Source organism: Pelodiscus sinensis, chromosome 3 (assembly GCF_052426305.1).
Source record: "Pelodiscus sinensis isolate ZL-2025 chromosome 3, ASM5242630v1, whole genome shotgun sequence".
NCBI classification, from domain to species: Eukaryota; Metazoa; Chordata; order Testudines; family Trionychidae; genus Pelodiscus; species Pelodiscus sinensis.
The window spans coordinates 19,682,472-19,697,312 of NC_143054.1; the positions used below are offsets into that span (position 1 = coordinate 19,682,472).

A 14,841-nucleotide genomic window follows, 5' to 3' on the forward strand; every position below is an offset into this window, starting at 1 on the left:
GGGGATGGGGGGGGGGGGGGGGTTTCTTTCTATTTGTGGTGCACATTGGCACACGCCTCAGTGTGCACAGAAAGCACCGGGATGGAAAAGATCCCCACGGGGATGGAAAAGCTCAGATGGAACACTCGTGCCGGGTGCTGTCCCCCAGCGCCTTGCCAGCCCATTCCACACGGGCACCTAACGGCAGCGGTCACCAGCGCGCGGTGGCTGGGAGGGGGCACGTGCGTGCGTCCGCCGAGGCGCCGCAACCGCCAAACAACCGGGAGGCGCGTCGCGCGCACGCGCGGGGCCGGGGCGTCAGCGCGCGCCCGGCTTCCCCGCCCGGGCGTCTTCCGAGCTGCCTCCGCTGCCGGGCGGAAGAAGCGGGGAGTTGCCCTCCTTCCGCCCGGCTTGGCAGAAGCGGCTCGGCAACCGGCGCCTGCAGCCCTATGGCCGTGGACATGCTGGGAGCCGCCGGGGAAGGTACGTGGCGGGGCGTCCAGGCCAGGGCTTTCCCTCCCTCCCTGCCTGCTCCCAAGCGACGTTTCCTGCCCGGGCGGGGCCGCGCCACGCAGGGGAGTAGTGCAATGCCGGGGGCCGCCTGTCCGTCCGGGAGCTGCTGTGCCGGGCACCTGCCGGGCGCTCAGGCCAGGGCTCCTAGCTGTGCAGGGGACAGGGCGGCGGGGCTGCTGGGACACATCAGTTCCAGTTCCGGATAATGCCCACAGACCGCTTCTGCATGTGGACCATCCCCATCGCGCAAGAAACAGCCACTTCCCTAGCGAACGTTGCATGCAGGCGTTTTCTGTCGTGCGAGACAGAATAGGGGTGGTGCCACAATATTGCGTGCAGTCAGAGCGCAGGACATATCGAGTCATGTGTACCGTAATATTTACACCATGACAAAGCAGGGATGCTAATTGTATGAGCATATTGTATTCAATGCTTCATTCACTAACAGTGTTGCCAGAACAGATTTGTATGCATCTATGCATTCAGTAAAATCAGCGTGGTAAATAATGTTCCCAGTCGTCTGTTTCCTGTGATATTACTAATTCTCAGGTAAAATCTCTTAGGATATTATCTAAATAACATCTGAAACGGACACGATGCCTCTAGAAAATAAGAAGAAAGACTCCATGGCCTAAATCCCTATAAACAAAGAGTGGGACTGACAAAGGGATTTAGGTATTGCAGTGCTGAGTACTATAGCACTTTACTTTTAGATGCTTAGAAAATAATAGGATCAACACTGAGAGATGCTAACCCAACTCAGGAACTTAGGCTCCCTGCACAATGCCCAGGAAGAGTTTAGATGCAGTGCACAAACACTTGTACACTAGGTCTTGAAGCTCCCTAAACTAGCCTGTGGGAGATACCAATGACGGGTATATACAAATCCAATGATTACCAACCAGGTTGTTGTGTACCCCTGGGGTACTCATGTCTTCCAGGAGTTGCATCAACTTGTCTAAATAGTTGCATACTTTTAAAAAAGGCTTAAAAAAACTAGTGTTTTTTACACTAGTGAAATCTGCAAATAAAATTTCATACTTGTTTATACTGCTCTATAAAACATACACTGAAATGTAAGTGCAATATTTATACTCCAGTTGATTTATTTTATAATTATATGGAAAAAATGAGAGAGCAGTTTTTCAGGAATAGTGTGCTGTGACTTATATTTTTATATCTGGTTTTGTAAGCCAGCAGTTTGTGAGGTGAAATTTGGGGGAATGCAAAACAAATCAGACTCCAGGGTACAGTAATCTGAAAAGCTTGAAAACTATTCTCCTAAATCATACCACCTTTTCAGAGAGAGGTCCCTAAATCTTGGGCTTTGTCTGCACTTAACAGTTTAAAGTGCAGTTCTTTAAACTCAAAGTGTGACCATGGTATAAGTGCTGGGAAAGAGGTCTCTCAGCACTCTATGTAAACTATCTTTGCAAGAGAAGTAGCTAACTAAGTGAGGTTAGTATTATCTGGCCATGTGAACTATGGTACAGGCAGTCCCCGAGTTACGCGGATCCGACTTATGTCGGATCCGCAGTTACGAACGGGGCCGTTCCTCTCCCTGGTCTCCAGCAGACCAGGGAGAGGAAGCAAAGCGGCGGAACACGTGGGCAGCGGACAGGGCTGTCCGCTGCCCACGCGCTCCGAGGCTTGGCTCTGCTTTCCCCCTCCCATCCCCCTGGTCTGCAGACCAGGGGGACGGGGGGGCAAAGCAGAGCAAAGCCGCGGAGCACACGGGCAGCCGACAGCCCAGACGCGTCTGGGCTGTCCGCTGCCCGCGTGTTCCACCGCTTTGCTCCCCGTCCCCCTGGTCTGCAGACCAGGGGGACGGGGAGAAAAGCAGAGCAAAGCCACGGAGCCCGAGGGCAGCAGGACAGCCACTGCGCGTCTGGGCTGTCCCGCTGCCCCCGTGCTCCATGGCTTTGCTCCGGACACCTGTGGTACAGCAGCTGGGGCGCTGCTAGTTGGTCCCGTAGCGCCGCTCTGGGCGCTACTGGACCAACCGGGCAGCACCCCAACTGTTCTGCCCCAGGCGTCCTGATTCAGCCACTGCTGGTCAGATTCAGCAGCGGCTGAATCAGGACGCCTGGGGCAGAGCAGCTTGGGTGCTGCTGGGTTGGTCCAGTAGCGCCGAGGAGCGGCGGCGCTACTGGACCAACCCAGCAGCACCCCAGCTGCTCTGCCCCAGGCGTCCCCAAGTCAGCCGCTGCTGAAACTGACCAGTGGCTGACTACAGGAAGCCCCTGCCCCGGGCTTCCTGGAATCAGCTGCTGATCAGTTTCAGCAGAAGCTGACTTGGGGATGCCTGGGGTTCTTAAGTTGAATCTGTATGTAAGTCAGAACTGGCGTCCAGATTCAGCTGCTGTTGAAACTGATCAGTTTCAGCAGCGGCTGAATCTGGACGCCAGTTCCGACTTACATACAGATTCAACTTAAGAACAAACCTACAGTCCCTATCTTGTACATAACCCAGGGACTGCCTGTACTCCTCACTGTTGCAGAGAGTATGGGAAATTGACAGGAGAATGTGGCTGTCACAGAAAATTGATGTAAGGTACCTCGAATCCAACCATGCAATTTATGTAGCTCAAGTTGTTTATCTTACATTGATTTTTCTCCGCTAGTGTAGATCTGGCCTCAGGTTCTCTTCTTCCTACAACTATAATCTAATGCAGGGGTGAGAAATAATTTTTGCCCTGGGGCCACTTAAATTTTTTTTGAAGTAGCCCTGGGCCACCCTGGGAGGGGCAAGGCCTAAACAGAAAGGGGTGGGGCTACCCGGCCCTAGACCATCATTGGTCTGGGGATGGGGGTGCCCCTTTGTCTCCCCCCTTCCCATTAAGCACCCATGCCCTGGAAGAGGCTTGGCCCGCTCCTACACCCTCAGGCCAATCAGGGCCTGGGGGTAGGGGAGCACAGAAAGCCTCCTCCCGCCCTGTGAGGAGCACGTGGCAATTTGAAGTACCGCGGGCTCCTCGCAGGGTAGGGCGAAGGAAGCTTCATGCAGCTCCCCCCAGCCCCAGGCCCTGATTGGCCTGGGGGTAGGGGAGCAGCAGGGTCTCTGCAGGCTGGATCCACCTGCTTAGTGGACCGGATTCAGCCTGTGGAGGCCCTTTTGCTCACCCATTATCTAATGTCTGAAGACAGTGTCAGTGGAGAGGTTTTGATTTATGCCAGCTGAACATGTGGCCCTCAGTTTTTGTTTGTTTTTGTTTTTACAGGGCTAGATAATACTGACCTCACTTGGGCAGAAGAACATAAACTTCTTTTCTGACAATATTTTTCAGTAGTTTGTTATGATAAATCATAACGAAAATATTCAGCAGCCTGGAGCTAAAACACTGGGTTTGTGCAATAATATTGCTGAGTATTGTTTCATAGTATTTTTTATTAGATACTAATTAGAAATGTTTGCGATATAAATTCTTATCAGCTTAATTGTCCTTTCTTCTGGCATTCATTCTTGCTTCCAAGTTGACACTACAGCATGCACGTGCTATGAAATCCAAGTCCTGCTGTATTAAAACTGTAGCAAGAAAAGACATCCTAACCAAAAGGACATGTTTCTGGCCTATCAATACAAACTAAATTTCTTGTATTCCTTCTTTTATTTTTTTTTTGGTCTGATTTATTAACTGATCCTTGAACTCCTATTCATGTCGGTGGTCCTCATTCATGTCCCATTGGAATTCTTAAGTGAAATCCTGGCCCTACTAAAGTCTAAAGAAGTCTAGTAATTGACTTAACTGGGACCAGAATTTCACTGCTTCTGTGAATAAAATATTGTAGGATCAGATTGTATGTAAACTCTTCAGAGCAAGGTAGTTAGACTAGATTTTGAACTCTATTACCTCAGAGTGAATCCCAGCTAACATCACTGATTTTCTAACAAAACCACTACCATGTACTGAAGTCTGTAGATTTGTGAGTATTGAGCAATTTAATAAAACAAGGGTAACGCATCCTTTTATTTTGACGAATGCATCATTAAAATATTTAAAATGCTTTTATTAATGATACAGGGAAAAGAGAGAGGGAAGAGAAAAGGTTAAAGCATTTGAACTACAGCCTGCGTGTAACTGTGAAGGTTAACCAGTGAGCCCAGGATCTTGGGGTATGTCTACACTAGCCCCCTAGTTCGAACTAGGGAGGCTAATTCAGGCATTCGAAGTTGCAAATGAAGCCCGGGATTTAAATATCCCGGGCTTCATTTTCATCTTCCCGGGCGCCGCCATTTTTAAATCCCCCTTAGTCCAAACTCCGTGCCCGCGGCTACACACGGCACGGAGTAGGTAGTTCGAATTAGGATCTCTAATTCGAACTACCGGTACACCTCGTTCTACAAGGAGAGGGATTTAAAAATGGCAGCGCCCGGGAAGATGCAAATGGAGCTCGGGATATTTAAATCCCGGGCTTCATTTGCAACTTCGAATGCCTGAATTAGCCTCCCTAGTTCGAACTAGGGGCCTAGTGTAGACATACCCTTGGTTACACTTACATGTCTCTAATGATTTAAGACCCAATGATGTTATGCTGGATCCCATGGTGCCAGGAGATGTAAGGGGAGGAAGGGGGCAGTCATAATGGAAAGCTCACTCCTTTCTATTCTTTCAGTCAATAATGGTTGCATCTGCCTGCTCTATCAATTTTCCTCCCAAAGTGGCTCTTGTTGTTTTTCTTAAAAAGGACTCCAAAAGGGAGTGATGGCTGGAATTGCCCTTCCCTTCATTTTTTGTTCAACAGTTAGGCTTTGTTTCTGACATACTATTTTTGGTTCCTTGATTTCCAGTTCCACGCTTCTTTTGTTTAGCAGGCATTATATTATTCTTGAGTTATGTCAGTAGCCCTTTTAGTTTGGATTAATTCAATTGCCTCGCTTTTGCGCTTTTTCCCATCAATATTCATTGTCATACGGGAGAGACAGAAAGAGGCTTGGCTTTCTACTGTATCCCTCACACCTTGGGTCTGGCATTGATGGCATCCTGCAGAGAGAGAACTTCTATCCTCGCTGGCTGGAGGACAGGGTTTGTGTTTGGGGAAGGGTGCATGAGCAACAGACGCTGCTTGCCAGAGATAGAGATACTGGTTTTCCCACCTCTTCATCCCCTGGTTAGGTCCCATGCATGGGATCAGGTTCCTCTGTATCACCGTGCTTGACCGGGAGTGGATGCTGACTGAGTGTGGGTATGATTAGGGGTTTGGAACGGGTCCCATATGAAGAGAGATTAAAAAGACTTGAACTTTGCAGCTTAGGAAAGAGGAGAATAAGGGGGGATATGAAAGAGGTCTATAAAATCATGACTGGTGTGGAAAAAGTAAATAAGGAAAAGTTATTTACTTATTCCCACAAGATAAGAATCATCACATGAAATTAATAGGCAGCAAGTTTAAAACAAACAAATGAAAGTTTTTTCTTTGCTCAGTGCACAATCAGCCTGTGGAGCTCCTTGCCGGAGGATGTGGTGAAGATGAGGACTTTAACAGGGTTCAAAAAAGAACTAGATAGCCATTGATGGACCTAATCTCCATGAATCTATTAGCCAGGATGGGTAGGAGTGGTATCCTTAGCCTCTGTTTGTCTGGAAATGGGAGACAGGAGAGGAATCAAGTGAGGATTTCCTGTTGTGTTCCCTCCCCCTGGGGTATTTGGTATTCACCACTGTCAGCAGATGGGATACTGGGCTAGACGGGATACAGGGCTAGCGGCCCAATTGTTCTGTTCCAGTATGGCTGTTCTTATGGTATGACCCTGTGCTGTATGCAGCACTGCTATGTGGTTCCATGACCCCAGATGCCTTAGTGGTTGCTTGTCGTGGGAAGGTGTCCCACCACAGGTATCTCACAGAATAAGGAAGGCCTCTCCGGGAACTTTGTGAGCAGGACCAAGGGTTTCTTGTGTGAGAGCATCATGGGACTGAGTGCTCCGGACTGGTGCATCACGTACACCCATCTGCACAGGCTGTTGTGCAGCCCCCAGGCTGAGTAGGCCAAGAGAGGAGCATGCAGCCTGTCGCCTGCCTCCGGGTGTAGATAAATTATAGAACTCATCTGAAGTTCCTTCCCCAGGTTCCTCCGAAGCCTTGGAGATGTCCTAGTAGGAGACCAGCTCCAGGGTGAGGAGCAGGTCCTGGCTTGTGGGCATGGTCACCTGGCTGGCTGCATCCTATGCCGCCTCATCCTCCACCACCTTGTCCTCCTGGAGCCTGATGGTGGGTGTGTCCTGGCCAGACTTGATGATGACAGCCAGGCATGTGGCTGGTTCCCCTCCCAGGATGGCATCCAACTGCACGTAGTAGTGGCAGCTGTGTGGTGCTGCCCAGGAGCATCTGCTCTGCTCCCTAGCCTTGTGGTAGGCCTGCTGGAGCTCTTTTTTTTTTTTTTTTTCATCTGGCACTGGTCAAGTGTCCAGCTGTGTCCTTTGTTGGCCTGGCTGATGGCAACCCGGTCATATGCTTCTGCATTCTTCTTCCTGGTGCAGAGACCCTGGAGGTTGGGCTCCTCTCCCCAGACCTCAGCGAGGTTCAGGATCTCCACACCGGTCCAGGTCGGAGCTCTCCTGCATCTCTGACCAGTGGCAGCCGAGGGAGCAGCAGTAGTGGTGGCAGCTGCGGGAGGGTTTAATGGAGTGTAGGGGTCACTTACGGCTGCCTCGACTGCTGCTGTATTGCATGGAGCTTTCACAGCTCACCACGTGGGACAAGCCCTTCTGCTGCTGCTGGGATTTTTAAGCTCTGCAGGTGGAGGAGAACAATGGAGAAGCCAGGTGTAGCCAGAGCGTTCAGAGCTGCAGCTGGGAGAGACTTTGGAGGCCAATTCTTTGAAATAGCAACACCTGAGCTTTCCACACTCTGGTTATTTCGAGGTAACTACAGGCAGTCCCCGACTTACGCGGATCCGACTTACGTCGGATCCGCACTTACGAACGGGGCTTTCTCACCCCGGAAGTCGGACGAGAAAGCCCCGTTCGTAAGCTGCTCCGGTGCCCCTGGTCTGCTGGAGACCGTCTCCAGCAGACCAGGGGCACCGGGCGGGTTCCCGCGCTTCTGAGGCTTTGCCAGAGCAAAGCCTCAGAGGCGCGGGGAACCGCCGCTGCTGCCGCTTCAGTCTGGGTGCCTCTGGTCTGCTGGGGACGGTCCCCAGCAGACCACAGGCACCCAGATTGAAGCGGCAGCAGCGGCGGTCCCCCGCGCCTCTGAGGCTTTGCTCTGGCAAAGCCTCAGAGGCGCGGGACCCCCCCGCGGCTGCGGCTTCAGTCCGGGAGCCTGTGGTCTGCTGGGGACCGTCCCCAGCAGACCACAGGCTCCTGGACTGAAGCCGCAGCCGCGGCGGGGTCCCTCGCCTCTGAGGCTTTGCCAGAGCAAAGCCTCAGAGGCGCGGCACCCCGCTGCCGCTGCGGCTCTGCTCCCCGTGTCCCTGGTCTGCTGGGGGGGAGCGCAGCTAGTGTGCTCTCCCCCCCCCCCCCAGCAGACCAGGCTTTTGTTTTGGACTCTGGGGCAGAGCAGCTGGGGCGCTGCCGATTGGTCCTGCAGCGCCCGCTCTGGGCACTACTGGACCAACCCGGCAGCACCCCAGCTGCTCTGCCCCAGGTCCTGATTCAGCCGCTGCTGGTCAGTTTCAGCAGCGGCTGAATCAGGACACCTGGGGCAGAGCAGATGGGGTGCTGCTGGGTTGCTCCAGTAGTGCTGAGGAGCGGCGCTACTGGAGCAACCCAGCAGCACCCCAGCTGCTCTGCCCCGGGCGTCCCCAAGTCAGCTTCTGCTGAAACTGAGCAGCGCTGACTACAGGAAGCCCCAGGCAGAGTTGCTCTGCCCCGGGCTTCCTGGAATCAGCTGCTGATCAGTTTTAGCAGCAGCTGACTTGGGGACGCCTGGGGTTCTTAAGTTGATTCTGTATGTAAGTCAGAACTGGCGGTCAGTTTCAGCAGTGTCTGAATCTGGACGCCAGTTCCGACTTACATACAGATTCAACTTAAGAACAAACCTACAGTCCCTATCTTGTACGTAACCCAGGGACTGCCTGTATTTCGAAATTAGTGTAATTCCCTAAGAAAAGCAGGAGCACAGATTTTAAAATAAGCGGCCTGTTATTTTGAAATAATGGGGTTGGTAATGTGGATGCTCTGCTTATAAATTTGACCTCGGGGGTTATTTCGAAATAATGCTCTAGTGTAGAACAAGGCTTAAAGTACTTAAGATTTTATACTGACCGCTTCGTGTTTATGGTGATGCTTTTACTTTGGTTACTTTGTCGGTAATGTCAACTTGCAGTCATGTCTTGTTATATAGCTTATAGCATTTTGAATATTAGAGCCTTCCAAGTACAGCTATCAAAACATTATATAAACGTTGTGCTTTGTTACCACTCTTCCCACCACTCTTTACCATTTTATGGTGTGATAAACTGAGGCATGGAAAAGTTAATGAGTGATTTGTCTAAGAAGTGACACAGGAAGTTTGGAGCAATGCATCTATCGTGCATTAGCACAGAACCCACTCGTGTTACTGTGGCCTCAGTTCAGCAAGGTATTAGCCTGACTTCAAGCATCCGAGTCAGTGGAGTTACTCTCATTTTTGAAAGCGTGTTGATTGATGCTCTCCTTGTCCTGTTTTAGTCAGTGTAAAATAATCCTTCTCTGTTGATCTCTTTCCTGCTAATCCACCAAAAATAAAAACTGTAAATATGTAAAAACAACGAAGAGTCTCTGAGCTGGGAGACATGCGATCTTTTGTGGCTGAAGGTAGGGATGTTAAATTTAGATTAATTGGCTAATTGAATAGTTGATGCAATTTGCATTGACTGTTCGATTAGTTTATAAGGGTGCCTCCGCCTTTGAAATGTAGCCCTGGGACTGTTGCTACACTTCAAAGGTGAAAGCACTGGGCCTTTGTGCTCCCCAAGGCGTTTCAAACCCGCAGCACTGCATGGAGCCGGGGGTTAGTGGGGGGGTCCCCACCTGACCCCGGGCTGCACATGGGCACATTGAGCCCAGGGTCTGGCCCCGGGCTCCATGCAGCGCTGCTGCTTTGAAGCATCCCGTTCTCTTCCCACCCCGCCCCCCCTTGCTGCCTCTTAGATAGAGGCAACAAGGTGGGGGAAGCAAGGGGGAGCAACTAGTCTACTAGTATGTTGACTATCCAATAAGCCAGGGGTACTCAAGCTTGTGATACCGCGACTCCCCTCTCAGTTGCTCGCGACCCCCCTCTCCATTGCTGCAACCAGCCTCTCAGTTCCTCGCAACCCCCCGAGGGGTCAGGACCCACAGTTTAAGAAACGCTGCAATAAGCATTTGCTTATTGGACAGTCAACTAGTTGTTCACATCCTTAGCTGAAGGATTGGTGCCAACACGGCTACCTATCTGAGACTTATAAATATATAGCACTGGGGGTGATTTCTTCTTGTCCAGAAAAGCTCAGTAGGTCTTTGCACTGTACGCTTTGCAACATAAAATGTAATGCAAGATGGACTGACCCAGACATGTAGCAGGGATAACAATTGTACCGTGTTACTCCCCAATTGATCAATATGTACGAGCATCTTGTACCCCCAACTTAGTGACCTCTGTATCTTTATACAAAAGCAGCTGTTATTTTAGTGGAACACTGGAGGTAGGAACTGGGTTTATTTGATTATTTATAATTTAATGACAGCGTGTGTGAAGTGCTAATTACAATATATCAGTAAATAATTTATTTATAACAGCCTCTTCTTCTGTTTAGCAGAGAGTAGGAGACCAAGATCAGAAGAGCAGGTCCCTCTGCATGAAGAATTTATTTACTGTTGTGGAGCTGCTACTCAAGTCTTAAAGTGTGGGCCTTGGAAAAACCTCTTGGAAACTGAAAGTAAAACTCTCCCGAGACTCTTATTTCTGATTATTCCAGGTAAGTTTAAAAAAAAATCCAATGCTGTCATGAAAAGGACACTTGGTGGGTGGTTAAAATTAAATATGACAAAATTATCCAATACATCACACAGGGAATTTGAGGTAGAGGCAGGAATAGAACCCAAACTCTTGATGCTTTAATCACAAAGTCTTCATTCATTTGGTTTCTTAAGATCTATATTACAAGTAGTACTTTAAATGAATAAAACTGAAAATGTGCAAATTCTGATGTGCTTCTTATCCAGTTCACTTGCTTTCTGCATCATATTTATCTTGAATAGTTGAAGCACAGTGGGCAGTTTTGCTCTTCTTTCTGGTCAGTTTCACTTTGCAACTCTTGTCCTTTAGTATAATGTTACCTCATCAGCCTTGCACAAACGTCCAGTGAATCGTTAAAGTTACAGAGAAACGTTCCAACTGCAATTTAAAATAAAATAATTTCTTATATTAGTTTTGTTATAGATTTCTTTAAAGCAATTCTAGATTTTGAGTCTAAACTACCCTTTAGATCAAATGATCTTAAAAATATCCAAGATTACTGCTCACATTTATTTATATTTTGTAGAAACAAAATTGATAATATTTGCCAGATTAAATAGAATTAAGATTTAAGAGCCAAAATCATTGGTGGGAGTTTTGCCAATGACATTAGTGAAAGCAAGTGCTAGCCTCCAATGACCAAGTATACCATAACAATTATTATTATGTTGAGTGAATTCAATAGTGATTGCTTATGTTGGAGGAGGGGGCCAACTCTTTTGGTACCTTTTAACTCTATTCTCTCTCTATCACAGTACTGTACTTCAGAGTTAATGATCATTGCCTGAGAAACAGTAAGGCAATGAACAACCTTTGTGGTGTTCTACTTCCTTTTCATGTGTTTGACTAAAAAAGTTCTTAAATGTTCTCTAGGGCTATACAGTTATTCAGGGACAGATTAAAAAATGGTTAATTGTTTGGGGTATGGTGTATTTGGACACAAGTTGCATCATTAAAAATAGATGTGCTAGTCTTATTTCAGTGGTATTTGGCATCTTAGCATCAGGTCTCTAAATGTAAATTGTGTGAAATACACTGAATACAAATATATATTATTTCTGGACTGTGATTGGTGAAAAGCATATTACATATTTAAAAGTGTTTTAAAAACATGCCCTAAAATGTTATCTCCATTTCTACAGCAAAACAAAGCAAAGTTTAAAAAAACCAAAAACAACAGCCATGCAATTTCCATCATTTGAATCATATGCAGGTTCTGGAAGGCTCCCCTAGAGCTGTGTGTTTGATACTTCTGGGCATATCTCTTCGGGATTTGGGCACTATGTTTTGTGTGGCGTGTACTGGAGTTGGGAGATCATTTCATTTTAATGCATCAGCTAGTGTTAAGATTTTCACTATTTAACTGATCATTGAGAAATAATGCTCCTAATGAGTAAAAATCAGCCCCGTGCCACCTTTTCAAGGTAACAACTGGTGAAAAGTACTAGGGATGTTAAATTGAGGTTAATCATCTAATCGAGTGGTCGATGGAATTACCGTGGACTATTCAATTAGTCGATACGGGGGAGGGGTGCTCTCTACATCCGCTGTGACTCTGAAGTTTAAATGCATCCCCCTCTCCCACTGCCTCTGACAGAGGCAGCGGGGGGAGGAAGCAAGTAGTTGACTCGACTACCCGATAAGCATATGAGAGTAGTCAACTGTTGCCTTACATTCCTTAAAAGGTACTAGGTAACATTAGTAAGGGTGGCAGAATCTGTTCCTACAGTGACCTCTGTCTGAGCAGACCTCCCACTGAAATCAGCAGAGCTCCTCAAAGGAACAGGATTGGGACCAAAGTCTGTAGCATGCAGTCTACTTTCAACACATGTAGTTTTGGAAAGATAAAAAGGTCCGTTGAATTAAATAAATGTTCCTTGTATATTGTTGATACTTTCCTAAACATTGCTCCTGCCTTCAAGTGGTGGAAAAGGGAAAAGAATTGTTGTTTGTGAAGCAGAGGGATGCAGCGCTATATAGTTTTTGAGAGATCTATTTTGCAGAAACTTTGTAACTCTTTTGACCAAGCAAACACCCGGAAGGAACTGAAGTGAAATGTTCATAGCAACATTTGGTCTTGCGGTCTGGGAGCCTTTACCAACAGTTGATTCACGTTTTTGCCATTTATTTTCTGTACAAATTGGAAGTTCCCCTGTCTGTGAAAACATTTTTTTAAAAAGAAACAGGCTGCTAAACAAGATTTGGACCAAAGAATAATGAACGATGGTGAGGGCATTTCCTGGCAGTCAGTAACCAGCTGGAGGAGCTGAGAGCCCTTGGCTTTCCCCCAGCCCCATAACCAGATGATTGTTTTTTCCGTTTTCAGTTTATAGTAGCAATAATGACCTCCTGGTTCCTAGCAGTTAACAAAGTACCTTCTTATGTGTTAAAGCGTCTTTCAATTTTTAACTTTTACCATAGATACAGTGATCTCTTTACAGTACTAGTCTTTGCCCTAGCAGTAGCAGCTGTAGAGTAACCAACCAAGATGCAATTCTGAAGATAAATTATGCAAGTATTAATTTCTCTTAAGGTGATTGTCAATATTTTTTGACCTGGGAAGTTAAATATTGACTGAAGCAAAGCCAATGTCAAGTTTTTTCTCCAAGCACTCAAAAGTTAGGAAATGCTGGAATTAAGGTTTCCTGTGCAACCTTCTTTTGGTCCTCTTGTGAGAAGTATTATGATCGTCTTTAATTACATGGTCGTATACTCTTTTTTTTCCCCAAAGTTCTTTTTTCACCCCTGATACTCCCTTCCCCTTCAACAACAGTCCCAGCCCTGACTCCCCTGTTTCCATCTGTATTCCTTGCTCTTTCCCACTTCCAGCTAGAGCAGGAAATAGTTTCCCCCTCCCATGAAACTTTTAGAGATTTCAGAAATGTTTCCATTCTACATCAGAGTGAAACCAGAATTTTTCAGAGTTTTTCATGCAAAACCAGAGAGACATCTGCCTTAACTAGCCAGTAACCAGTGGGTGGGATGTTCAAATTCTGCTGCTTTCCCTCATCCCCGGTGAGTGCCCTATCCATCAGATATTCTGGCATAGATTTTAACCAGCAATTACATCCTGGACCTGGAAAGCCTTTCCCAATGGAAGTGTTGTCAAACCAGTTAATTCCCATGAAGAGTTTGGGATTTTAACAATTAGTATTTTATGATCAAAACCCAAAAGTTTTGTTTGGAAATTTTCAACCATCTGCATTATTGACTCCTTTTCTCACGTGCTCCTTTTCTACCCCTGTGCCATTTTCTTATCCCTATGCAAAGGAGTCATGATGTTTCCACTTCTCTGCCTGGCGGAGGGAGCACTGGTGCACAGAGTCGATAATCTGCCTGCTCTCAGTTCTTGTACCTAGCCCCACTCTGACACACAACAGTGGAGAGGAGCAATCATAGGAGGCCTACGCAGCCCTAGAATGGTGCATGCAACATTGTTTGGTTTGTGGGGATGGTGCTTTTGCCATCTGGTTAACATATAAAGGTTGTGAGGGAGATGGTGTATGCTTGGTATGGACAGACTCTTTAGACCTCCACATTCTTAATACTGAGCATATACAAAGTGCAGTTTTTTCAGTAGTTTATAACTAGGAATGATTTGGGTTCTTTCTTTTTTTAAATAAGGCCAAAATGAGGCACATCACTAAAACAAGCATGACCCTCGTGCCAAATTTCAGTTCCCTGCTGCAAAGCACGGAGACTCTAGAGTTTCTTTCCAAAACAATTGTAAGGTAGTTGTAAGAATTTTTAACATGGCCGAAACAATGTATTTCCCCCTCACCTTGTTTTTGAAAGCAACTGAACTGTTTTAGCTGAAACTTTCCAGAAAGTCTGGAAAGTGCCTTAAGCTGGTAACTAACATACAAAGTTTCGGCCCATACAGTTTTGCAATATTTTATATCTAAGCAACTGAAAAGAATCTTTTAATTTAAAGTGTTAGAAAATTTTAACTGTAGGTCTTGCTGTGTGAGCTGCATATAATAGGACTCCGTGTTATATAGATTGTTACATTCTGAATGTCTGTCCATTGACTATTTGCTAACACGGTGGGTCATTGGTGAAGAGAGAATGGGTTAATGCTGTTAAAATGTAAATAGGAATGCTATGGGTAACCAGTTAACTTGTGTGGAAATTCCACTGTGGGGAAATAATCATTTATCATTTTGCGATTCAAACAGTTTGCAAAAGCTAGAGGGAGAACAGTTAACTAGTTAAACAGAATTTTTAACCTTCTGTTTAACTGGTTAACTTTTTAATCAGGATTGTACATCCCTAATATAAAATCAAGTTTTAATGTTTTAATGTCTACTTAAAATATTAGAATGTTAAATGTTAGAAGTTAACTTTTCATCTCTTCATTTATTGCTATTCTGCAAACTAGGAATTTAACAGTGAAGGAGTTTAAACTGGTAACCGATAAGCATGAGCT

General features: G+C 46.7%; 1 protein-coding gene across 2 annotated transcripts in view; it reads left to right on the forward strand.

Annotated features, from left to right (window-relative positions):
- Positions 1–271: 271 nt before the first annotated feature.
- Positions 272–14,841, forward strand: part of LDAH (lipid droplet associated hydrolase) — a 213,828-nt gene continuing 199,258 nt past the window's right edge. The window contains exons 1-2 of one of the 2 annotated variants that reach the window (XM_006131859.5): positions 272–462; positions 10,213–10,371. In XM_006131859.5, coding sequence (XP_006131921.2) covers positions 429–462; positions 10,213–10,371 — 193 coding nt within the window. In that variant the 5' untranslated portion in view covers positions 272–428. Of the gene's footprint in view, positions 463–10,209; positions 10,372–14,841 lie in introns of both variants that reach the window. The other variant, XM_006131858.5, reaches the window with a different exon arrangement.